We start from the raw sequence: 27867 nt of genomic DNA, 5'->3' as shown, positions 1-27867 counted from the left end.
CACCTCCACTCCATTTATTATCCTAAATTAGATGCACCTGTTTGAGGTCATTAGCTGCATAAAGACACCTGTCTACCCCATACAATCAGTAAGATCCAACTACTAACATGGCCAAAACCAAAGAGCTGTCCAAAGACACTAGAGATGAAATTGTACACCTCCACAAGGCTGGAAAGGGCTATGGGGAAATTGCCCAGCAGCTTGGTGAAAAAGGTCCACTGTTGGAGCAATCATTAGAAAATGGAAGAAGCTAAACATGATTGTCAGTCTCCCTCGGACTGGGGCTCTCTGCATGATCTGACCTCGTGGGGTCTCAATGATCCTAAGAAAGGTGAGAAATCAGCCTAGAACTACATGGGAGTAGCTGATAAATGACTTGAAAAGATCTGGTACAAACATTACAAAGGTTACTGTTGGTAATAAATTAAGATGTCATGGATTGAAATCATGCATGGCACGTAAGATTCCACTGCTTAAACCAGCACATGCCCAGGCCCGTCTTAAGTTTGCCAATGACCATTTGAATGATTCAGAGAAGCCATGGAAGAAAGTCATGAGGTCAGATGAGACCAAAATAGAACTATTTGGTCATAATTCCACTTAATGATGAGTACCATCCCAAGAACACCATTCCTACTGTGAAGCATGGGGGTGGTAGCATCATGCTTTGGGAGTGTTTTTCTGCACATGGGACAGGGCGACTGCATTAAGGAGAGGATGACAGGGGCCATGTATTGCGAGATTTTGAGGAACAACCTCCTTCCCTCAGTACGAGCATTGAAGATGGGTCGAGGCTGCGTCTTCCAACATGACAATGACCCGAAGCACACAGCCAGGATAACCAAGGAATGGCTCTGTAGGAAGCATATCAAGGTTCTGGCGTGGCCTAGCCAGTCTCCAGACCTAAACCCAATAAAGAATCTTTGGAAGGAGCTCAAACTCTGTGTTTCTCAGCGACAGGCCAGAAACCTGACTGATCTAGAGAAGATCTGTGTGGAGGAGCGGGCGAAAATCCCTCCTGTAGTGTGTGCAAACCTGGTGAAAAGCTACAGGAAATGTTTGACCTCTGTAATTGCAAACAAAGTGTACCAAATATTAACATTGACTTTCTCAGGTGTTCAAATACTTATTTGCAGCTGTATCATACAAATAAGTAGCTAAAAAATCATATATTGTCATTTCTGGATATTTTATTAGATTATGTCTCTCACAGTGGACACGCACCCACGATGACAATCTCAAACCCCTCCATGATCTCCAAGTGGGAGAACCTGCAAAACAGCAGGGCGTTCAAATACTTATTTTCCTCACTGTATATTATCTCTTGAAGTGACTGAATGTGAGCATGTTGTGAACAAGAGTTAAACTAGCTAAAGGGTGTGTTTGTGTGACCTCTATGTCCTCGCGTTGTCTCTTCCGCTGTCTTGCTGAAGCTTGACCCTTATGATGAGATGAGAAAGAACTGAGAGCACACCACACTGACAACCTACAACACACATACACATTGACTTAAACAACTTAAAACGAGTATAAATACGGGTCTACGATATATAGAGCACTTTATAAATTGTCTTAAAATAAAGCCTAATTGTATTTCAAATAAAAATGACTATAGACAAACACAAACCCTTAATGGAAACATTTAGCATTTTTAGCATTATTTATGAATAATTTCAGGATGTCCCCTAAAGCAGATTATGAAATTTCTCAAACTAATTCTGTGCGATAAACACAAACATGTAAGTTAGCATGTTATCTTAGAAATGGTGGTAAATTAAATCCAAGGCTATAGCGGACATTTTCATCTTAGTTTAATGGAGAACAGAAACAGAAAAGGAAAAGTCTGACAACTCCACATCCATCCGCACGGATGTCCGGTTTGTAATAAAGAAGAAGTAAATGAAAGCAAGCAAGCTAAAAAAAAGGAAGCATAGTAAGATCAGAGGACAGTTTACACATAACCACATTTAGGAAAACGCTGATGTGCACATAAATTCAAATAGAGAAATTGCAAGGAGATGTATAATCTTGAGGATTCGCTTTACTATACGATCACCAACGCAAGATCATATGGGCTTTCCCCACTGGTCTAACAATGGGTTAATGCTATGGAAAGAGTCAGTGCTTAAAAGGATATTGTGAAACCAAGGGCAGTTGACTTTTGACCAAACTGGTACAAAATATGATGTTAGCAATGCTTGCCTATAAGGGCTCTCCAATATTGAAGAAAAATGCAAAATAAATGCTAAATTATGCGATATGCGATTTTTAAATAAAATGTATTTAAGTTGCATTAAAATATATATAAAAAATTCATAATAAGTTTCATAATTCCATGACTTTTCATGACTTACAATGTACATTTTTTAATAAATAAAAGTTTCCAGGCATATTTAACAGGTGACTGTATTTGACAGTGATTACCAATTGCATGTCATGCATGAAGATCTCAAAAACAGCACAACATTTCCCAACAAACATTCATCCACAGAGTATTTCCTTATCAGGAAACATGTTTTTAAATGTTTAAAGAGCTGCTAGAAGCTCTGTGGGGTTGACTTTAATGTCGAGACAGCTGGTGTAGTTTGTTTCTTTACTTTGGTTAAGCACAGTTTATTTTTTATGATAATCCAAAAGTCTATTGGAAAAATAAATGGGCTTTTTTGCTACAGAACAAGCACTCTTAAAAATGAATGTCCCCTTATAAGGGCCAAACTTTATCATGCAGACATTAACCATGCAAACTAAAAAAGACCACTAGGCCACAGACTGCTCATATGTAAAGAACCGAATTTATAGACTAAAATAAAAATTAACTTGAACACAATAATAAAAAAAAAACCAATAACTTTTCTTTGCAAATAAACATGTTTAACACTAATGAGTAAAGTCAATCACCTAAGGAAAGAAAATGAATGTAATAATTAATAGCGTTTCCCGCAGAAAATTTGTTAGTTAAGGTGATAGGGTTGGGCGGGGCCCGGGGCGTGGCAATAAAAGGCACGTACGCGTATGCGTTATGATGAAAATTAAATTTTTAATTTAAAACACTCAAATAAAACTTAATTTTGAAGAGACTATGACAGAAAGTGAACACATACTAGATTATAAATGAATTAAATGTTTTTACCACTAACAAAAATAGTGCGTGATGAAGTGAAACTAAAGGGTTAATAAACACAAACTAAAGCAGATGTTGTAGAACGTCTGGCGAACGATGATAGATAGCGCAAAAGTTGTAAAAACTGATTAATTACATTATCTTAAAGGAGTGTAACTACTGTAGCATGTAAATAATGCACATAAATAACGTGAGCAAGAGCGCTCAACAATTACATCTATTCAAAATGCACGTGAAACCTAGCTAACAGGTTGCTCAAACAACAAAATCACCAGCTAACTTGCTTTAAATTTGCAAGAACTATGGACTAATACAATAAGAGGCTTAAAGGCGGAGTCCACGATGTTTGAAAAACGCGTTGGAAAAGGAGACGGGCCGACTACCAAAACACACTTATAGCCAATCAAATCAAATCAAATGCCGGTTTGCGTATGTGTGGGGCGGGTCTATCAACAGAAGGTCCAGATTCTATTGGGGTAGGGGCGTGTTTGTTTAGGTGATTTCAAATATCAACATTGGCTTTAAAACATCATTGACTCCGCCTTTAAATAAACCCAAAACATAAGTCCACTTAAAGTTCTCACGGACACGTGTTTTATCAACTGGCTATCCTCCAGACATGATGGACATGTCTTTATCTCATTTCACCCCTGGGCACGTGTGCCCGCTCGCGGTGTTAAGAGCGTCTGTGCTATTCTCCGAGATGCACTTGACGGCCTTTTTTTTGAACGACCTAGTTAAGGCAGTAGGGTTTCACAGCTTAGGCGGGCCACCCAAACTGAAAAGTTTAAAAATTACACTTTGATAAATGGAAACTAAAATTCCAGGATATTTCAAAAAATGTCCCTGACTTTCCATTTCTTGACTAGACCTTTTAAAATTCCATGAAATTCCAGAAATCCCATTACCGGTGGGAATCCTGTAAATACAAGTATATGTACATGTGTGCTTAAACTCAGCTTTGGATGCAAAACGCAATAAGGAAAAGTTTACTTGGCCAGAGCTCTTCCGGGAGGGTCTGCTAGGCTGTGCCAGTGGGCAGGATCAGTGAGGAGGCGGGGCAGGATATGACCAAGCAGGGTCAGGGTGATCTGCTGGGTATCCAGGCAGAAGATACTGTACAGTAACTCCACCACACGAGATGCCCATTCCTTACGGGTCTCCTTCAGCAGCTCCTACAATACAAACACACCATATAAAGAATTTAGTTCAACCAAAATAAATATAAGTATAATAATGATCTTTAGCACCGCCAACCCAAAGTGACATTTACCTTAACCAGGTTATTGGTAAACCAGAAAACTCCTCCCATATATAGCAGATTCTCAAAAAGGTGAAATGCCCGTGAGTCCACCCAACCCTTCTCCAGAACCTCTCTGAACTGACTCTGGAGGGCCTGACGAATGGGCTGGCGGGCTGGCAGAAGGTTCCGGTAGGGAATGGGCTCCTGACCCTCGATTGCTGGCCGCAGAGACAGTCCCGTCTGCTGAAATACATCTGCGCACATGTGCTCCAGGATAGAGCTCATGATAACCACACTGGGAGGAGAGAGACATTTTGTAATGAATAAAAAGTTTATATATTTTTATTTAACAGGATTTATTTATTTACACTAATAATGAAATTAATAATTAATTTAAGGTGAAGCGTCTGCACTCAACGGCCAAATCCTATCAACTTGAATGGGGAAGACCAACATTTTAAAACATTTCTCAACCAATCAGAATACAGCAGCCCCGTGGTACAAATAAACAAAGTAATAAATTAGGGTAGATTATAAAATATTGATTGTAAACTGATGTGTGTCCCTACCGCTCATGGTAGAACTGTAAGTTGTTTTCTCCTGACATAGGAGTCATCAGCTGGCGAATCATAGTTTGAGGTTTCTCTCTCTCATCCAATCCCAGCATCCGAACATGAGCCACCAGCCAAGCCACTGAACAGATGGCCATACTGCACACTTTCCCTTTGATGTTATCAGTGATCCTCTGCACATGGAAAGAGATGTAAATGTATAATTGTATTGTACCTTCAGTTACATTCAAGTTGAATAATTAAATGTAAGCAATTTTTTATTTTCTTCTAATCAGTTGCGTCACCAGATAACCAGCTGATTCATCAGTCATATGGTTATAGTTTTGTCCTTGTGATGATTGGCCTTGTCCACACATTTAAAACAACACTAAAGAGTTTTTTCTCTTTGCTCCCCCTACAGGTTGGAAGCGGAATTGTCCATTACTACTGTCGTAAATACTGCAGCATAGCTGGTCCTGATTGGATTGTAGGTCTGCCGTAAGCAAGTTTTTGTAGTTTTGACTCGAACTGCACTCGATCATCCAGCACCATAAAGGGCTTTCAACATTTTGAACAGAAATGATGAAGGTCTAGTTTAATTTGAGTCGGCACATTTAACTTCTCTCTGAAGTCAAAAATGAATCACGTGTAACGTTTAACCATTTAAACTTTTTTTTATATTAAAGGTCACATTCTTCCTGATGCCATTTTTTAAACTCTAGTTAGCGTGTTGTGTTGCTAGAATAGCATAAATAATACCTGCAAATTTCAAAGTTCACTGCCAGGCGATATATTTTCTTTAACAGAATTCCCCTTTCAAAGCCTACAGCGAACACCAAGCTAAGCTGCTATCGAAGATAAAAGATTCAATTGCTAACAGGAGTTAACTTAAAGGCTGCACGTCAAAGTGGGATCAATTATGATTATGTCGGTCTACATCACCAATCCCAGGAAGTAAACTGTTGCCTACAATCCGTGTGTTTGTTGTAGTCCAAGAAAAGAGATTTACATTAGAGCAGTGGTGTCAAAAGTATTCATATTCATTACTCAAGTAGAAGTATAGATACTAGGGTTTAAAAAGACTTTTGTAGAAGTTGAAGTATCAACTCAAGCTTTTTACTCAAGTAAAAGTGAAAAAGTACTGGTTTCAAAACTACTTGAAGTATAAAAGTAAAAGTAATGTAAGGAAAAAAATGTCATTAAAGAAAAAAGCCTAAGCCGCACCACAGGGGCCTTTTGGGCACTACCCTATCTTCTCTAAAAAATGTTTCTAAAGGCCATAATAACTAAAGTGTTATATTAAAATGTTAATGTTAAAAAATGTGGGATGCACTAGGGCCAGGGGTAGGCAACGTCAGTCCAGGAGTGCCGATGTCCTGCAGATTTTAGCTCCAACCCTTGTAAAACCTTGGTTACCTGTTATGTAGTTTCAGGTGACTTTAACCTTTATTAGTTTGTTCAGGTCTGCTTGATTAGACCTGGAGCTAAACACTGCAGGACATCGGCACTCCATGTTGCCTACCCCTGCACTAGGCTATCTGTTTCAACCACATACGGTATATGCCCATTAAAAAAGAACGCTTTTTAAAACAAGGCAAACAAATACATTAAAGCAGTGGTTCTCAAACTGGGGGTCGTGAGATGGTGCCAGGGGCTCCAGTTTTATAATATTTTATGAAATACATTACTTTATTATAAATTCTGTGTAATTAAACCTCAGAAAAATAAGGCTACTAAACAAAAGCAATAAATTGTATAATTTAAAATGTTTTGTTTAATTCAAATTTTAAGTTTTAGAATGTTTATGTCAATCCACTGTACACAAGGCAGGCCGCAAAAAATGTTTGATAACAACTGCATTAAAGAACCATATATGTGTACTACTGAGCATTAACATGTGTTCAATAGAGAGGAAGATATAATGACTAGTTGCCTATAAATATTGTAATGGTGCAAAAAGTCAATCTTCAGAGCAGTGCCGCTGGTGGCCAAACTTTTACAGTGGTGCCCTCTTTAGTTAAAAAACAACAAAATCACACACAACTATAGTATGTGTGAGAATAGAAATATGCTATTGTTATCATTTATAATTGTATTTTGACAGCAACACAAACTACAAATATGCAATTATATATTATAGCCTATATTTCTGCATCTGTACTTGTGTAGCTAACGGACTTTTGTATACTTTACTTTAGTCAGTATAAATCCAAGCAATTTTGGAGAATTACTAAATGTCTTTATTGTAAGTAAATTAAAAGTCAGGTTTAAGGAAACAGCTGATGTCTATTAACAAAAGCAAAAGTTTGTATGTATGATTATTTGTTTGATTGATTTAACACTCAAGCATTCAGCTAAGTAGGTTTTGTTAATGCAAATAAAATTTAGGGTAGTTATTAGCATATACAAAACAACAATGCCTTTAGCATAGATATCTTTGCCATGCTTCAAAACGCAACCCAGCACAATGTCATTTAAGTTGAACAACTGAAGTTACATGATATAAATTTGTATTGTTACACTATTTAAATCACACAGATGAGTTGGTGTCAGCAGCCAGCTATACATTTACACAGGCTTGTGAATGTGAACTGACCTGAAAGTGATGCGCGAGTTTTATTTCGTACTTTTCCATTTGAAGACAGAATGCCGCGTTCTGTTACTGTACAAACAGATGGCGGATGATATCAAAGCATCGCGAGAGCAAACTGCTCCAACTGCTCCGCATGCTTTCTAATCGCTCTCGCGGTTCTTTTATGTTTCTCTGTGCAGCGCTATCGAACAAACTTTTGATCATCTGCAGTCAGCTGGGGGGCGGGGATTGCGTACAAACCAATAGGGAGTCGGAATGGTGTATGTTTATACTTCTCATCCAACCACAATCGGATTCATCTGGATGATGCAATTTATCAAGATAGGTTTTTTTAACGATGACAAGCCGAAATGTAAAAAAGAAAACAAGTTGAAATTAATAGAAGTAACGAGGCGATTTTTAAAATGTAAGGAGTAGAAAGTACAGATAATTGCGTGAAAATGTAAGGAGTAGAAGTAAAAAGTCGTCTGAAAAATAATTACTCAAGTAAAGTATAGATACCCAAAATATCTACTTAAGTAATGTAACGAAGTATTTGTACTTCGTTACTTGACACCTCTGCATTAGAGATGATAACTTGCGTCAGGGCTCCAGACTGCGACCAAAACGGATGATGCGTTAAACTCTACACACACACGCCCAACAATGCTTACAAGCCTGGCTTCTTATTTAAAACAAACTGAAATACCATTTAACGTGGTTGCTAATGTCACTTGAATGAAATGACATGACATTTAACGCATTTGGATTTTATATTCATTTTAAAAATCCCAAATGTAGCTATTTAATATTTTGATAGTTATGAAGTTGAGTATTACAGTTCTTTGTTTACAAAAAAACAAACATGCATTCAAATCTTTCCAGTTAAACTCAGTCACCCATTTAAATATTTTAACTTGTTGTTAAAGTTGCAGCTATAATGAACCTACTTATTTAAATACTGTTACAGTGTTCATTTCATTAATATGTGTAAAAATAATATGCAAAGTGTTTTCTATTAAAATAAATTATTCTGATACACGTGTACACAAAAACTCAAACTGAATTTGAGAGGTATGATACATTATCTCACAGATTTAGGTATTACATGACACAAGTAGCTCTCGACCACTTTTATTTTTTAGAAAGTATAGCTCTTCAATGAAAAAAGGTTGGAGACCCCTGGTCTACAGTGTCACCGTCAGATGAGGATGCAGAGTTACATACATTTAAGTATTGTTTGTAGCTGAAATGACCAAAAGGTTACTAAGCACTTTGTTACTAAGCACTTTTTTATTCTGAATGTATGGTATTTTGTTTACTATTTGTACTGTCATGACAGCGATGGTGCTGTCAGTTTACCTTGTTGTTGCATCTTCAAAAGTGCAGAATAAAATGTGACACTGAATTTGAAACATCACATTTGTAATTTCTGCATCTATTATTAAAGAATTTATTAGTAATACAGTGGAAATTAGTAGATTTGGTTAGCATGTTGATTTATGTTGTGCGCTCCTAAATTTTCTGGTTGTGCCCTTAAAATTTTCAGTTGGGGGCCACTGTGCTCCTAGTGAAAAAAGTTAGTCTGGAGCCCTGCGCGTCATTGTTTACTTTGGGGTTTGTACCTTTTGCATATTATTAACATGTACATGTATACACACTTACAAACTAAGGAAATGAAAAATTGTGAATCGGGCCATAGGTGCTCTTTAAGGACCGCAAGTAAATAACTAGAGATGTGACGAGATCCCGTGCAACAAGATCTCGCGAGATTAAATGTGTCTTGCGAAATTAAATGTGTCTCGCGAGATTTCTTATGGAGGTGAAATGCTGGCGGTTTCTCAAATAAAAGACTGCATCCTTCGAAGGTCGCATTTTTAAACTGCATTTACTTCATAAAGACGTCTTCTTAGAGAAAATTAACAATTATAAAGTTTACTAATTATTTAGTTAATCGCAACTTGTTGTAATATGCTCACGACTTGCGAATGTAATGCTCAGGTAATTATCTGAAATAACCCTTGATGACGTATGCAGCCTGCATATGTGACCTCCAGAGGATGCAGCTTTCTGTTTGACCCTTTTGCAGTGCATGCATTATATTTTCTTTTATTAGTCTTTTATATTAGTCTTTTACAGCATTTGTTTTTTTGTTTGGGTTTCCAATAATGTTCGTTTGTGAACTCGTGTGAAGTCTGAGACGCTTTGTGTTTGTCTGTTGATCAGTGTCAGATGTGAAGTCTCAGCAGATTAAACCCTCACTCAGAGTTTACATAATTTAATGTCTGCATGTTCTTGCTCAAAAATGACAGTGACTGTATCATTTCTATTTTAAAGAAATGGACATATATTAAATATTCAAATAGGTTTAAACATTGTTTGGCTAAAAATAAGCGTTTCTCTCCATCTAAAGTGAAAGTGAGAGTGAAGATAGCGTCCGCGAGACGAGTCCACTATCGCCCCCTGCAGGCATTTGTTATAATACATACATAAAGCTTTTTATTTATAGGACACAAATGTAATGCGTTTGTTAATGTAATGTTGTTTAATGTAACTTGGTTTTAATACTTTATTTGAACCAATTATTATTGCATCTTTGTTATTATGTAATTTTAAAGGCTACTGCTCATTTGGGTCTATTTTTATTACCCAAAAATAACAAATTACTTCATTATCAGTAAGCAAAATAATTGTTAGGGACAGTCCTTGATTAGTTAAAACTTTTTTTAAAAAGACGTGATTTCAGTTTCTTTTTCATTTATTTGATCATTGAGGATTTCTTAAAAAGTGTAAAAAATATCGTCTGTTCTCGTGAACCCAATCTCGTGTCTCGTCTCGTGGATTAAGTGTCTCGTCACACCCTTATAAATAACTGTAATTGACCATATGAAAAAAATAATACAGTGCTATTTTTTCTGTCTTTTTGTAAAACAGTACATTTGAAAACTCTTGGATGACATCAATTATTTAGCATTACAAAAAATACTACTGTGACTAAGGAGCTTGCACATACTACTGGCTTAACCATTACACAAATATAAACAAATGATTTTCCACCAATCTTTACCAATACTGTTAGTTTGGGACAGTTGTGACAGAAACCTTGCATTACACAGGTTTTATTTTTTGAATTTAAATTTTTAAGTATAATCAACTTGGTTTTAAAAGTAATTTCACCTTTGATTTTTTATTCTGACTAGTGATGAGTTGCTATAACTTCTAAAATAAAGTTGAATTAGCTCAAGTTATTTTAACTTTTAAGTTAAAACATCTTGTAAAACCAAGCTGAGTATTCTTAAAAATGTATGTGCAAAAAAGGTTTTTAAAGTGTATGTACTACTCTAACAAATTGGTTTAGGACTGTATAAATCTGCATGTGAACAAGTTCTGATTGACTGTGATTGCGTAATTTCACACAGTATTTCTGCTTTCAGTGTGAACAGACTATACCTACACATCTTTAACTTAACTCAGGGCTTTTTTTATCAATTTCATTAATATTACTTTCATTATGATGGTCCAATTACATTCTTAAAGGTTTCACTACTTCACATCAGTATTACCTATGACATTATTCTGTCCTATGACTCTGAATTCCTGTAAGAGAGGATGTGTTGGTTCAGCATAGGGAGGTGGGTTGCCCAGTTGGTTTAAGAGGTTGAGTTGTTGTTTTGATTTAAAAATGCTAGTTGGCACAAAAAGCCAAGTGTTTCTCTTTGTGCTTGCAGGTGTTTTGGGTCGGGTTGACTTTGAGGTTTCGGGACGGCTGGGTAGCTTACTTTATTAGGCTCAGCCAGCAGATCTATTTTATAGTGCATGTACTCAGTTCTAAACTATATTGACATGCTTTCATTGTTTAGTGATTTTTCTGTACTTTTTCATGTAAAGCTGCTTTGTAACATTGAACAATTGTAAAAAGCACGATACAGATAAATTTGAATTCGAATCTCACCTAGTCATGACGCAGCATTAAAGAAACAACTCACCTGAACGGCTTCCACCGATAACACTCCATTCTCCCAGGCATTCAACACCTCTAGGATGGCCGCTGGTGTACTGAGACAGATTTCATGCCATTTCATCTGACTGAGAAAAAAAGGAAAAATAGATCAAGAGAAAGTATTAATCATACACTTTAATCATAAAGACATAAAGGTACAAAAGCAGTAACTGGGGTGGTAACCGTTTAAAAAGTAAACGGGTGCATAGAGCATTTGTATCTGTTATCTGTTTCATTGATATTTGGAGTGAACTGCACTCAGAACAGTACAACCACCATGAAAGACCATGAGTCAATAATCAGATGTACCACAATGTAATATTGGCATTATTTTTATAATCTTGATTCCAGACTCTGATCTGTTCTTCAGAACTTACAGCAGTGTTTTGAACTTTTCCCTGGACATCAAGTGATCTAGTTTAGCAATCCTTACTTAGCTTGTGACCTCTGCTTATGAGAGCATTAACACAGATACATAACATAACACTTCCATAGTAACCATGTTTTTCCTAGAATAGGTTTAAATTGAGTTCATGATTTAATTCTATTGCTTAATTTGCTAAACATGCTAACACTACTTTTTAAAAGGAATAGTTTACCAAACCTCACCCTCCAATCATCCACTTTGCATCTTTAGCTGTACACAAATGAGAGACTTTTGACAAATTCTGACTCATATCGAAAGATTGTAATCATAGTGAAATATATGATTGAAATCAATCTTTAAAATCTGTGTGGTTTTCACAGGCAGGGCTACATATAGATGACAGTATATTTTTATATGTTTAGCCACAAAAAGGAAATCATAAACATTTGGGATGATATGTAAATGGATGATGAGTAAAGTATAAGAGAATTGAGAAAATAATGAAAGAATCACATTTGAGTGATTTATTCTTTCCTTCGAAAAAATTATATTTTTAACATTAAACATTTTCACGAGAAAGCAATGGCTTTTAGGTCAAAATCCATTTTACAGTAAATACAAAAATAGAGCAATTTATTAACACCAAAAAACTTTACATGGGGGAAATTAGGAGGAATTCGAAAAATGCACGTCATATCTAGAAACAGTGTAAAACAACATGTTTACCAACACTAATAATGTCTGCTGATTCTGTGACCTGGTTGCTTAACCACAATGAATCACTTAGAATTATATCAGCTTAATTTAAAGTCTCGTTTTAATTATTCATGTCAACAAAATTGTTATTTTTGCAATAAAGAAAATAATGTTTATGAGACAAATTTTAGTGATACACCAAAAAAAAATGATATTGCTTTTTGGTTTTATTTTGATACATACACAGTACTGTGCAAAAGTCTTAGGCCACCATGAAACCATCAGATTTGTTGTTTTTGTAATTGTATAGTGATCATATATAATTATTTCTCAGTCTCCTTATTAGAATACAACCAGAAAATACAGAAAAATGTGTATGTAGTATTAAATATGAATATCTCTATATCTCTATATCTATCTATCTATCTATCTATCTATCTATCTATCTATCTATCTATCTATCTATCTATCTATCTATCTATCTATCTATCTATCTATCTATATATATATGAAGAGTTTGGTTCCAAAACGCGATAAACGCCATTTTTGAAAAAAATGAGTTACTGCCAAAATCAGTATTATATCAGGTCAGTATTTAAAAGTAAATAATTAATTTTACGCAAAATCCAATATCCGCCGTGTTATTCTGTCATCTTTTCTCCCTTTTTTCCCAAAATGCGATAAACGCCACTCCTCCTTTTTTACAGAACGCAATAAATCCATTCCAGAAATTACAGCGGACCATTCACGCAATGTAAACAAACAATGGCGTCGCGCTGAGTACACGGAGTCCTAGTTTTCTTCATCTACTTTGTACTTCGTGATCAACAAACAAAACAAAATAATACTTTAATGGCATTGATAAACCTGTGATGGTTTTCTGTGACGGGAAAGATTGTCATCAACATCTAATAATTTACGCGAAGCACTCAGGAGACTGGTGCTTATCTCCCGACAGCATGAAGCTTCTCATGCTTACACATTGACCCCAGGGGATCTTATGAATAACTTTAAATTATTTTACTCAGTCAACGAAAATCGAGCAGGACCAAAACATTTTACAGCTGATCGCTGTGAAAAATGCTAAGCAACCGCGTCAAGTATAACCGCAGCAATATGACAGTGATCTTAATATGACAAAGTAAGTGTTTTGATTAATGACATTAATGTTTATTTTTTTATCAGTGTATATCACTGTTCAACTAAATGAACATATATGGAAAAGATGAATGGACATTTATACATTGATTGAATAGATTTATAGCATTTTGAGAAAAAAAACGTCATGGATTTATTGCATTTTGTGGAAAAAATAATTAGTTTTTATAATAAATCTTTGAAAATCAAGTTATGGATTGGAATTTCTTATGTTTTTATAACCTAAAGATGCTATGGGAAAGTTTGTAACAGAAAATAGTGGTTTTCATCTTTCTTGGTATAGAAAAACATGTTTTTACCGAAATTTGTCAAAATGGATTTATTGCGTTTTGGAACCAAACTCTTCATATATATATATGAATACATATAAGCTAGTATTTAGGGTAAACTCCTCTTCCACTTGAGCAATAGCAGGCAGCTGCAGGATCTCTTAAACCTAAATGAAATTAAATCCTAATTTCTAATTCTAATCGAATGACTTCAGGACTTCAAGCTCCTCAAAAAAGCTCAAGATGTGTTTAGTGCCAAGAGAGGTCACACTAAATACTGACTGATGCCTGAAGAAGATATTTAGTTCTGAAAATTGTTTGGTTTTTAATTTTGTGTACATATTTCCTGTATTTTCTGTTTGTATCTTAATAAAAAGAGTGAAAAATAAATATAGATGGACATTAAAACTTTGGATAAACAACAAATCAAATGGTGGTGGCCTAAGACTTATGCTGTTGCTCTGAAGAGGAACAATTATTTTAACCAAATAGTCATTTTAGCAGATTAAAATATTTAAAATATTAAAAATAAAAAAATTCTTATAGTTTTTACTTAAAAACCCCACAAAAAATGTATTTTAATTAGGTACAATGTATGCACTGATATACACTACTCACAAAAAGTTAGGAATATTCTACTTTTGGGTGAAATTTTAAAAACAACCTTTACAGGTAAACTTAATTAGAAAAATTACCTTCTATCATGATATAATATCATTGTAGCATGAACTTTTAGAATTTTCTATAAATTTCAACTTAAAGGGATACTTCACCGATTTAGCATTCAGCTTTGTATCTGTAGAAACCCGGCAGTATTACTGAATGACCATGTTTCCCTCCATCATTTCCCCCTGAGAGGAGAGATATCTGCATTTTGGTTCTGCAAAAAAGTCCTCCGATGATGCAAAAATCGTCATATTACATCATCGGAGGACTTTTTTGCAGAACCAAAATGCAGATATCTCTCCTCTCAGGGGGAAATGAGGGAGGGAAACATGGTCATTCAGTAATACTGCCGGGTTTCTACAGATACAAAGCTGAATGCTAAATCGGTGAAGTATCCCTTTAAGGTTGAATATCCCTAACTTTTTGTGTGTAGTGTAATTTAAATTTTAATAAAAAAATATTTGATAGCAAAGCAGAAACTTCCATTTTGACTAATTTTTCTGCAGTGCACTCTGATATGATACTACTTTCTATGACCAATAAAATATTCAGCAAGCAAGAGAATTAGTTTTTTAAAACAATTAGTTTTTTTGTTACTAGTCACTCAATTTTATTTTGACAAAGAGCACTCCGTACATTCAGACTGGCCTGGGTGTAAAATGTCACTCACACAAGCTTCATCTCAGATGAGGAATTAAGGAGTGCCACCAGACTCTCCACCTTCCCAGACTCTGGTCTAAAGCAGGGGTGGTCTGGATTTAGGGTCTTCCCTTCCTCTGGCATGCACATTTGCAACCACGTTTCAAAGAACGGCGTTTCACCGGATGGGCTGGGGTCTGAGAGAATCACCTGAACAGATGGAGGAAAAAAGAGGGGAAAGGCTTAAGTAACAGTTCAACCATGAATACTGAACTTCTGTAGTTTACAAACTCTCATGTTGTTCAAGACATGTATAAACGTCTTTCTTGAGATTTTATATTTTTATTAAAAAATATATATTTGTTTTATCTAATGAGAGTGAATGGAAACGCAGTTGTTAATCACTACCGATAACATCAGTGAAAACAAATAAAATTGTATTTTACTTGCTACACAGTAAAAGAGATGTTCAATTTTGGTCTGTTTCTCACACAAAGCTGAAGCTTTGAAGCATGGCTGTGTGTTTTTACATTCAATTTTTTTATTCAACAGACCCATTTCCCGCACGTTTACATGCAACAAAATAATCCGTTTGTAATCATATTTACTGCTCAATCGTATTAAAAAGCCTTCATGTAAACACCATCAATGGGACTGAGGTCGATCGAAAATTTTAATTGTTTTGAAAGGGGTGGTGTAGTCCGATCTGTGATTCAATCAGCAGGAGAAAATTATGCATGTAAACACGTGAATCGTAGTATTTTGCAAAAATACCTTATGCACATGCACAGAACATTTGTGCTCAAGTTCACGTATTATATTTAACTCATTTTTACGTATCACACAATATGTATCACACTTGTCCTTGCCAAGTGCTCTGCTTTTTTTCGAGTTCAGATTTGGGCTACTGTTTAATCTGTCTGTTTAATTATTAATATTTGGGTTATATATAGTCATTGGGATGCTTTTGGGCTAGTTTTGAATGTCCATTGGGATGGTTTTGATACGCGAAGCTGGTAACCCTGGATGTGCGCTTGCGCAGCATTCAGTTCGGATTATATAGATTGTAATGTTTAGGGTGCATCTAACCTATACTGGTGTAACCTTTAATCTGATTTAATTCATTTGGATTGACAAAAATGTGTGCATGTAAACATAGCCATTGTCTTCGAATAAATTGAAGAGATCAGAAAAGACTTGAGGGTGTATACGTGACAGATTTTCATTTCGGGGAAAAAAACGTTCAGTTTCTTAAAAAAAAAGGGATCATTTACAAAGTATCAACAATATATGGTATTGGGCAATGCGTGATACAAGAGGAGATACGCTTCTGGAGGAAGGATATGACTATAGGAGAAAGAATATGACTATAAAAGGAAGGATGTTACATAACAGTTTGTAACATCCATCAGTTTTAAGGGTCCAACATATTTTATGCAAAGTATGTGTGAAGTTACCTCTGAGCCATACGTCTGTACCACATGACACAGCATGAGAAAGGAAATGTCAAACAGCAGTGCTCTCACTGACGCAGACTTCGCTAAAAAAAAAAGATTCCAAAAAGATGTCATTATCTGAAATGAATACTGTTTGATTCTCAGAAATTACACATTCTTACACACTAGGTTTCCATGCCCAAACTGGGTCAACATTTCCATCAGATTAAGCAAATGTTTGGGTTAGTAATGAACTATTAGGACACATGCTAGCAAAGCTAATGAAAGCACATGACTTACATCCTTCTCCACTGATGTGTTTGGGAAACTCATTTAGCCTGAAAAAGAACAACAGATATATCAAAATAAACTCCATTGCACTATTTAGTTCGTAAAATAATCATAAGCGGCTGTTTCTATGGGCCCCTATATGCAAGTCGATTGCCATATTGAAACGGTTCAAGGTGGTTTGTTAACCAAGTCTGCAGTGATCACTTTAAAACTGGTAATGCAGATTGCTTATATGTTAGGATTTTTAATATTAAGGTGAGGTTATTTTATTTATGAAAATAAAGTGTTGGTATTTGAAATAAGGTCATTGGGCTAAATTTAATTGGTCATTGGGTTGATTTTGTTGTGCAAATCTGGCAACCCTGCCACAACGGTCTGTGAACACTAGAAAGCAAGCTGACATTACAATTGTTAAACTAATATGATAAACCAAGACAAAAGTGTTTGTTAACACAACACTAAAAGTTACCCCTTAATCGCCGACATCACCGCTCTAGCTGGAGGCAAAACATAATGAAGAACTCATAGGAGGCCTGCTAAAAGTTTAAAGTTTTGACTTTAAAATGTCGTGGTCTTGTTTTTTTGGCTGCTACAATAAAAAGGAATAGCAAGTTTGGTTCAAAACTAAAGTTTTACCAGATCCTGACAGACATTTATACACAGAAATCAAAAAGACATCTGTGGTTTAATGCAATACGGCGTATAGACTGGATGGAGACGATCATAAATAATACTTGTGTTTGCAGTACACACTTCATATCAGTTCAAATAATCTATGCGTATGTACTGGTGTGTTGGTTTTATCTAGTACAAATCAGCAAGTTTCTGTTTTATAGGTGAAAAGTCGCCAACCTTCAGCGCACTAGCCAGCTTAAATTTTAAACAAACATACAGCGATAGATGTGTGTGTCATCCTTTGAATGGTCTCTTAAAATAATCCACATTACTAATCATAGTTAGACCAGCGATAGGTTACATTAGACAAAAACCTTGACAAAATTCCCCAAACCACCCAAAAGTAATTCATCTGTTGTTGTCTAGGAAATATCCAAAACCTGGTAAAAATCGCGAGAGTTAATTTACAAAAATAGCTGTCACGGTCCAGCAGAGTCAGTGACTGTACATATTTTGACAGTTCCGAACCTTTTTCTGCATCCATGTTTAATAAATTCCTCCTAAAACATGCTAGCTTACGCTTGTCAACATTGCATCCGTGCCTTTTTTTGCCTCCAGCTAAGCCCCGCCCACCCGGAGATGTTTAGAAACTTTTAAGGGGTCTATAAAATGAATGCATAGAGACAGAGCGCAGTTATGCAAATTTGAAAACCACGCCCACCGGGGGGGAACGCAATCCAACCGTCTCCATTGACTTTGTATTGCGAGAAGCCGCCTCCTTGTCATTTCTGGCTTATAACAAAAAACTTAATAATGCCTAAAAGCTGCTGTGTGACAATATGTACAGCTAACAAGCCAAAGAACCCAAAAATAAGTTTTTATAAGCTGTCGAGCCGTAAAACCCCGTCTTTAAGGAGAACAAAGTGGACCGCCGACTACGTTTCCCCCTAGTGGACGCAGTTCTACTAATAGAAGTACTTTGAAAAGCTGCCTGTATCCATTTATATGTCTTTAAACGCTCGTTTTTTGGGGTCGACAGCTTACAAAAACCTATTTACAGATTAAACTTAAAAACAAAATAATACCTAAAAGCTGCTGTGTGACAAGGTGTACATCTAACACGCCAAAAAAAAAAAAAAAACCTTTTTATAAGCTGTGGACTTCAAAAAACGAGCGTTTAAAGACACAGAAATGGATACAGGCAACTTTTCATAGTACTCCTATTAGTAAAACTGCGTCCAATATGGGGAAACGTAGTCGTCGATCCACTTTATTCTCCTTAAAGACTTGGTTTTACGGCTCGACAGCTTATAAAAACTTATTTCTGGGTTTTTTTGCTTGTTGGCTGTACACCTTGTCACACGGCAGCTTTTGGGCATTATTCTGCTTTTGTTGTGGGCCAGAAATGGCGGGGAGGCGTCCTCTCGCAGTGCAGGGTGGATGGAGACGGTTGGATTGCTTTCCCCCCCGGTGGGCGTGGTTTTCAGGTTATGACGCGCTGCGCTTTGTCTCTATATATAAAAAAAAAACATTCTCACCATTTTTTCGGGAATATACATTTATTTGGGAATCAATGTGCAATATGCAGATTTTGTGGTATCCCGGAAAACTGTGAGTGACATCTGCAACTGGAGCATTCCAAAATGCCAGACACGTCTACATATGTGGAGTGGTCAAATTATGTATTTATTTATATATACATATCTATGGTTTTGTCTGCTATAGGAATTAGAAACTCTATGAAATTCTGCAGACTTTGATGGTAAGGGCATACTGTCACAATGTCATGTTTCTTACTTGATGAATTTGCGAGCAAAAGATTTGAGTTTTCCTGTCGCTGCAGCAGCCGCCAATAGCAAATCAAGGCTCTTTCCTGAGAGCATGTGACCCAAAACTCCCAGCAGCCCCTCGGGAGACTTAGAGTGGTCTGCATCCACCGTCTAGACAAATACAGTTGAGATGTCAGCAATTTATTAAAAACTAAACAAACAAAAAAAAACTGAAAACTGCTTAACTGAGTTTGATCAAACTGATGATCTCAGAAGACATGCCAGTGTCATTTCACCCAAATAAGATCATGACAATATTTATGCATAAAGAAAATAAAGACGATTAACTGAAGACCTTCTTACATTGAGGCAACAGTGCTACCCAACGAATCATGTCAAAAACTGTAATTAATTTAATATTTTTATATGATTGACCGGGAAAATCAACTTTAGGGATGAAAAAGGAAAAGCTAACACCGTCTTCACAGGTTTCATAACAATCAACCTTAGACAAGCATATGATATAACAGCGGATGAAGACCTTAAGGATGTTGGTGACTGTTGGTTCAGCTCTTAGTATGAGGCCTGGGTTGGGCTGAATATTGGCATTCTCTGCTGTCTTCAGTCTGGGTGCATGTTCCCTATCCTCACTCCTGTCAATAAAGGCATAAAACTTTTTAAAAAAACACAACAATGAACTAAAAGAGGTAATGTCAGGCTTCTTCGTGTTTTAATGATGTTTAAATGATGTAGCAGGAAATGGAAATGCCGTACCGTTTTGCAGTGAGATTGGCAGTGTTTGCTTCAGACAGCAAGCCCAGTTTACTACATTCCTGCAGTAGCAGACCCAAGCAGTCACAGCTACACACACACACAGACATATCACATTAAAAATGACGTTCACATTGTACATCAAAGCCAAATACACTTTCATTGTTCTTAGAAATTTACCATGCAAATACCACAAGTTTTACACCTATTTGGCTTATTATCAAAATTACAACATCATGTGGTTTAGCAGGGACATACTTGCATCTCTGGTCGGCTTTATCCAGAAGTGGAGTGAGCTTCAGAAGATATTCAAACGCCACGTTCACGTCCTCCATGAAATCCTGACAAACACACACACACACACACACACACACACAATCAGATGTGTGCTTATGTTGATGGAGAAACATATGGCAGGTGTCTGTGTGCCTGAGAAACAGGTGATGTTTAAAGTCCTCATGAATTAACTGACTATACTTATTTTTTATAGTACTGCAGTGTTCATTATACACAATATATCTGTGTGTGTGTGTCAATATTTTTATTAAAAAAGGCCTCTGCCCTTTAATCAAAATCTGAAAATGTTCTTCCGCCCTCTTGTGGCGAAACCCTTCTCCATCCAAAACACAAAAGTAAAGTCAACTGCTACCTGTGTCTTCTCTCCCTGTGGGTATTTCTTCAGCCTTAGCAAGACCTGAGGAATCTGAGAGACAAAATGAAACACAAAATGAACAAAGATTAATTGTCTCTACTCCGTAAGCCCCACCTAAATAAATTAGTTTGCAATTGTCACAATATTACCACCACCTAACCGAATAACAAAGGTTACTTAGGTTTCCCACCAAACAAAGCACTGGTTAAAAGGATAGTTCACCAAAAAAATGAAGATTCTGTCATTATTAATTCACCTTCATGTTGTTATAAACCTGTTGGAGTTTCTTTATTCTGTTGAACATAAGAGAGGATATTTAAAGGGCCATGGCATGAAAATCTGACTTTTTCCATGTTTAAATGCTATGATTGGGTCCCCAGTGCTTCTATCAACCTAGAAAATGTGAAAATGATCAACTCAGGAACTTAGTTTTGGTAAACCATTCTTTACAAGCACATGAAAAAATAGGTCGTTGAAATTTGGCTCTCCTTATGATGTCATAAGTAGCTCTTATTATAATAATATCACCCCTTAATCTGCACTATCCAACCACAGCACTGCCATTTAGGGCAGAGAAAAGCACAATTGAGTTTTAATTGCAACAAACCACCATCATTCTGATCAGTGTTTGAATTTCATCAGCTCATTTTCATTTTAAAGGACACACCCAAAACGGCACATTTTTGCACACACCTACAAAGTGGCAATTTTAACATGCTATAATAAATTATTTATATGGTGTTTAGAGCTAAAACTTCACATATGTGCTCTGGGACCACCAAAGATTTATTTGACATCTTAAAAAAGTCTTGTGCCATGGCCCCTTTAAAAAAAAATTGCAGCCAAGCAGATCTGGGGCACCATTGACTTCTATAGTACGAAAAAATAAGCGAATAGTGCCCCAGATCTGCTTAGTTATTAACATTTTTCAAAATTGTATTTGTGTTCAGCAAAACAAAGAAATGTATACAGGTATGGAACAACTCGAGTAAATGATGATAAAGTGAAATATCCCTTTAACACGGCCAATAAGAATACAAATCAAGTTCAAGTGATTGCTTGGTGGTCCTGATAGCAGCAGACCTTTAGAAAGGTGAAGGCCGTCCATTTAAGTTCCTCATTTCCCTCCGGAGACTCGATGATTCCTGTGAAACAGGCCTTCCAGATCTCCAGCACAAACAGCGGACATGGGATACGCTACATAGAGACCACAGACATAGATCAGCACATGCGTACACAACACACAGCCAGTTCTCGCTCCTGTCTGAGGTCACCTGCATTCTCTTGATCATCATGAGCTGCTCCACCAATGGCTGTGTCTCCCCGGTGAGGTTCATGGTTCCCTCCAGCATGATGAAGGCATGGACAGAAGGAAATGAGGTGTGCACTGGTGGATCGCACTGAAGAGACAGCATCTGAGGAATGCTAGAAGAAAACACAAAGAGATGATGGATTTGACTATGGTAATAAAAATTCAATTAGTGAAAGGACTTTGCTGTAGCAGGTGCACTGAAATTACGCAGCAGCCGTAAATAGTCCTCTTGATAACTTTCAATGGCAGGGAACTATGTTCGAGCACTGCGTAATATCATTGCCATGTTAGGGCAGCAAAGTCCTTGATTATTACGCCAGTTTGAGAGTAGATCTCAACTTTTAATTTTCGGTCTGTCTTTGTACACGATGTAACTACAGAAGAGTCAAGTTTTAAATAGGAAAAATATCAAAATTCTTTGGTTATTTTTTAGCATGATGCTAATGGTCTAATCAGATTCAATGGATTATGCTAAGCTATGCTAAAAGTGGAAGCGCCAGACCCAGAGATCAGCTGAATGGATTCCAAAACGGTAAAAATCAAATGTTTAACTCTTAAGGAGCTGGAAAATGAGAATATTTTCAAAAAAAGTGGAGTGTCCCTTTAATTTTTTTTTACGCAACAGGTTTCCTCAATTTTTTAAGTGGAGTCAAATAATAATTTTCACAGTGAGGTGATATAACACACTGTGTACTGTACACTGCTTTCTCTGACTAAATTAGTTGTTGAAATGTTTATAGATAAAAACCTTTATAAATGACACATGCAGTTTAATAGTGCTAACATCTGAAGCCAACTAATTTGCAGGTACACTACAAGTCAAAAGTCTTGAAACACTTGACTGAAATATTAAAGGAACAGTATGTAAGAAATTTATCTCAATTAATCATAAAATGGCCCTGATATGTCATTAGACATTAAGAAATCATTTTCATTTCAAATACTTATATCACTGACAACAGTGGTCTGGTCAGGATATTGTCATTTAAAAAGTGGAGTTGCAGCCCTCAACTGATGTTTATGTTGTCATGTGTGTATTGGCCACCAGTTGTGTGATTGCAGTACCAGTTTTAGCCACAAGTTTGTGATTGCAATGCAGATTTTGGCCACAATCCTACATACTGTTCCTTTAACTATGACTCATCTGAAGGTGTATGGTTAAATGCTTGAAATTACTTTCTTATACAAAAAATATAGCTGTGCCAAACAGATTAATTTTGGTTATTAGAAAACAAAACTTTTATTTTAAAATATTATTTCAGAAATAGATGACTTAGACTGAAAATTGAAGAAAAAACACAGCCAATATGAGCCCAGATTAAATGTAAATTCTTCATAAATCTTTCAAATTCATCCCATGGTGAAACTTCAAGAATCTTTTTGACACGAGTACAGTTTTGCAATTTCTAGGCAAAGGGTGACTGCACTTCAGATGATAAAATATAACAGAGCTTTGATTTATTTTGGATGCTTTTCGTCACCAACATAATTCCCACAGTTACATTTTTTTATTATTATTCTGCAATGTGGAAAAACAATATAAATAAAAAACGAGTGATTGTTTAAAAACTTTTGACTTGTAGTGTATGTGCAATGGGACCTTTACTTCTTATAATGCTTTGTCATGGTTTTGTTCTTTGTTGTTCACAGATTCTCACCTTTTGACCAATGAAACGCACTCCTCAAGCTTTTCCTTTAGCGCCTGATTGGTTACAGCACCAAGATTCTCTGACAGCTTCAGCAAAGCTTGCTCTACATTGATCCAGGACCCTTGTAGAACAAGATAAAATGTTGATTTTTTTAAGATGATTCACCCATATTTGCATTCAGTACTTCAATAAATATATTGTTTCAATGCACCTTTACATAAAATGGAAAAATAAGTGAAAATTATTGCAAACATTTAAATAAAAAACACCTTGTTTATACAGTAATGTTTAAATTACTGCATTACAGTGTGTGTGTGTGTATTATAAAGCAGTGATCAAAAGTAAAAGTAACTTTAAAAAATGGACATCTTCACTCTTCATTCAATTCTTTATGTTTATAAAAACAGTCCAGGACAATGATTACAAAATATTACCACAAAGTGGATCAACAAATAATGAAATTGTAGTCAATGTACAGTATGCTTTATTATATGTGACCTCTTTGTTTTTCTATGCATTTTTTATATTTATTTTGTTCAATGAATACACCTCATATTTTGATGGTTCAAGCTAACCTAAGGGGGCACTGATGGTTAATGTCCCTGCCGGACATTACTTCTGTACTGTAAGTTATCAATGTATTTCCCAGTCCTAGATCACAGTAGTGCATACATTAATTCTAGATTCAACCACCTAGCTTTTCCACTTGCTCCTTAAAAAACGCATTAATACACACACCTTGTTCTTCCAGGCGGGCGATGTGCACAAGGGCTCTGTTCTTGGAGCTGTTCAGTAGATTGGTCATGCGTTCCTGGCAGGCTCTCAGACTGTTCTCCACTGCAGGTTGTGGGCCGGGTTCCCGCAGTCTCTCGCAGTACCACGCGCAGCCCTGCAGCAGCCAAACCACAGTACACAGCATTGCTCGACACAGGCCGATACACTCCTCCGCCTTGCCGTGACAGCTGCACGACCACAAAAGAGAAAAGTATTTACAAAAAATGTACTGTGGCAATGGACGGATGGGCCGAAATGATCACTGGAATACCGAAGAAAGTACCTGAGCCGATGGGAGAACATGTCCATAATCTCGAGCAATGCTTTGATACAGAGCTCACGTGAAAAATCATCAAACTGCAGACGACCAAACAGAACAAATCTGAGTATTTCATCGCAGTAAATACAGCATGCATGTTTCAGTATGTATAAATAAAATAAACACAGACCTTGCTGATGGCAGTCAACACACTGGAATAAGAAACCATCTACAGATGGAAGAGAGAATTTTCATCATATCATCTGAACAGCAAATTACATCCCATTCAAATAACATTGTAGATTCTTCTATATACGTCTCTGCTCAATGCACATTAAGTAACTTTAAATTAGCTTTATCATTTAAAGCACTCATGTAAACGTAAGGCCTGCTTAAAGGGGACATATCAGGAAAATCCGACTTTTTCCATGGTTAAGTGCTATAATTGGGTTGTCAGTGCTTTTATCAACCTAGAAAAAGTTACATTTGGCTCCCCTTGTGATGTCAGAAGGGGATCTTATTATTATAATACCACTATCCAACCACGACACTGCCATTTAATGCAGAGAGAGAGAGAGAAATTGAAACAGCACAATTGAATTTCAATTTACCAAACCACCATTATGGCGATCAGTGTTTGCATTTCATCAGCTCATCTGCACTTAAAAGGACACACCCAAAAATGGCTACACACCTACAAAGTGGCAATTACACCATGTTATAATAAACTAATAATAATTATATAATAATATAAGTGGCTAATAATAATAATAATATAATCTATATGGTACTTTGAGCTAAAACTTCACATATGTTCTCAAGGGACAACAAAGATTTATTATCTTAAAAAGTCTTGTAAAATGTCCCCTTTAAAGTTCTCACCTGTGAACTGATGGCATATTTCAGGTAAGACAGGATCAGAGGGTTGGGTGATGGACCAATCATGGCCTGCTCCAGAAGAGCTTCTATATTAGGGCAAACATGACACATTCATTGTGTTAGATTCAAAGCTTACTATGGACCATTATTGAACATAGTGATTGTCAATTGGCTGGTTCTTCATATCATGTCATATTAATAATTTTTAATATTGTTGGGCAAGGATGGGCAACGATTAATAGTGATTAATCGCATACAAAATAAAAGTGAGTTTTGTATAATATTTGAGTGTATTTTGTGTGTGATTATTATGTATATTTATTATGTAAACACACACATGTCTACATTTCAGAAATGTTTTATTTATATATCCAGATTTTTTATTTATATATAATATAGAGTATATAAAAATCTAAATAAATATATTTGCATATGTAATTGTTTCTTAAATACATACATGACTGTGTGTGTATTTATATTTACATAATAATTACGCACAGCACACACTCATATATTATGCAAAAACTCACTTTAATTTTGTATGCAATTAATCACGATTAATCTCTGCCCATTACAGTGTAGATCTATTACTATAACCTGTATAGTCTATAACTTTAGTAGGGTTGTGTACGATTAGTCATGATTCATCTATTGCAGAATAAAGGTTTTTGTTTACATCATATATGTGGGTGAACTGTAAATAATAATTATGTATTTATAAATATGCACACATGCATGTATAATTTTAAGACAAAATATATATTAATATATTAAGTATTAATATTTTTTATAATATTAATTATACAAAGTTATTATACACAATACACACACGTATGATGTAAACAAAAACTTTTGTTCTACAATAGATTAATTTCGATTAATCGTTATGCAACCCAAATTAATATATTATTTATTTGGTATGACAGAAAGCATGATCTAAATAATGAAGGGCATTAAACAGTAGCAGGTATGCAGTTGGGAAAATAAATTCTGGGACTCTCAGAAAGTTAAAACATGTTTGTGCAGTTCTGTTAAATAATAACAGTCAGGATCTGAGGTGACAGATTTAGGTATGACCTGCTAGATTGAGATAATCCCATGTGGCTCCTTTGGGACAGTTCTTCTTGATATTAATTGCCCATTGATAATCACTCCATCTCTCTTTCCAGGCCTGCAGGATCGCCTGCTTCAGATTAACCACCTTCATCCTGTCTCTTTATAAACCTACACATTAAACACAGATGTAATGCACACACATACGAGTTCATCATCTAAACATATCTCTGCTCACGGGAATTCACAAATATCCAGTGAAACGCATGCCATATCGAGAACACTGCGTGAATAGATCAACACGTAAAGTTTTAAGAATAGCTTACCACAAAAAAATGTTAGTTTATGTAGTCAATGCATCAGGGTTTTGTTCATTTACAATTTGCAACTCAATGTAGTCGCCATTTTGGAACGTAAGATCCCACCGTCTGATTGGTCGAGAGTTTCTCGATGGTGTAGTATAAAGCAATCTGATTGGGTGAGTTGAGTTTGAGACCTCTGATTGGTCGAGAGATTGTTGAAACAAAGCTGTAGGCTCCCTACGCAGTGTTCACTGCTCCCTACTTAATGAACTGTTAACAGATACAAGGCATGTTCGACTTTATGCGGCGCCGCAAGAACCGACAGCCGGATGACGTCAAAGTACCGCGAGAACGATTAGAGAAATCATACGAAGTCTAATTTCGTCTCGCTCCCGCGGTGCTTTGACGTCGTCCGGCTGTCGGTTCTTGCGGCGCCGCATGAAGTCGAACAAGCCTAAAACTGTAAATAAATGTAAACAAACAAATCAAACCAAACAAACGTTTTAAATTACTATTATACATTTCAAATCATATGTGACCCAGTCTGTAAAAACCTAAAACCTAAAACTTTTTATTTTAGTTTTCAAAACAAAATCATTCTACATAATGTAAAGAACATTTTGTGGAAAATATAATATTGATATCTTTAATATTGACTGAGTAAGACAGTGAAATCAGTGATTGACATTAAACTTTTTCAAAATTATAATCTCACAATTAAATGAATATAGGATTGTTAAAAATAATAAATCATATATAAAACATGCATTTAAATATAAATATGCACATACATGTCTTCTGTTCCGTTTTCCTATTTATATTA

The 27867-nt window shown here is 35.9% G+C and overlaps 1 protein-coding gene across 1 annotated transcript in view; it reads right to left on the bottom strand.

Moving 5' to 3' along the window:
* Positions 1 to 27217, bottom strand: part of med24 (mediator complex subunit 24) — a 34402-nt gene extending 7185 nt beyond the window's left edge. The window contains exons 1-22 of the mRNA XM_055176311.2: positions 27069 to 27217; positions 26767 to 26913; positions 25693 to 25775; positions 25001 to 25039; positions 24835 to 24908; positions 24516 to 24739; positions 23787 to 23898; positions 22091 to 22241; positions 21900 to 22013; positions 20814 to 20867; positions 20423 to 20505; positions 20168 to 20254; positions 19935 to 20046; positions 19422 to 19564; positions 17019 to 17056; positions 16740 to 16822; positions 15314 to 15492; positions 11474 to 11573; positions 4934 to 5109; positions 4395 to 4659; positions 4115 to 4296; positions 1393 to 1486 (exon numbers count right to left, since the gene is read on the bottom strand). Coding sequence (XP_055032286.2) covers positions 1393 to 1486; positions 4115 to 4296; positions 4395 to 4659; positions 4934 to 5109; positions 11474 to 11573; positions 15314 to 15492; positions 16740 to 16822; positions 17019 to 17056; positions 19422 to 19564; positions 19935 to 20046; positions 20168 to 20254; positions 20423 to 20505; positions 20814 to 20867; positions 21900 to 22013; positions 22091 to 22241; positions 23787 to 23898; positions 24516 to 24739; positions 24835 to 24908; positions 25001 to 25039; positions 25693 to 25775; positions 26767 to 26896 — 2523 coding nt within the window. The 5' untranslated portion in view covers positions 26897 to 26913; positions 27069 to 27217. The remainder of the gene's footprint in view (positions 1 to 1392; positions 1487 to 4114; positions 4297 to 4394; positions 4660 to 4933; positions 5110 to 11473; positions 11574 to 15313; positions 15493 to 16739; positions 16823 to 17018; positions 17057 to 19421; positions 19565 to 19934; positions 20047 to 20167; positions 20255 to 20422; positions 20506 to 20813; positions 20868 to 21899; positions 22014 to 22090; positions 22242 to 23786; positions 23899 to 24515; positions 24740 to 24834; positions 24909 to 25000; positions 25040 to 25692; positions 25776 to 26766; positions 26914 to 27068) is intronic.
* Positions 27218 to 27867: the final 650 nt, after the last annotated feature.

This window comes from Misgurnus anguillicaudatus, chromosome 4 (assembly GCF_027580225.2).
Source record: "Misgurnus anguillicaudatus chromosome 4, ASM2758022v2, whole genome shotgun sequence".
In the NCBI taxonomy this organism is placed as follows: Eukaryota; Metazoa; Chordata; class Actinopteri; order Cypriniformes; family Cobitidae; genus Misgurnus; species Misgurnus anguillicaudatus.
Note: the sequence above shows the minus strand (reverse complement) of the source record. Positions and strands in the feature narration are given on the sequence as shown.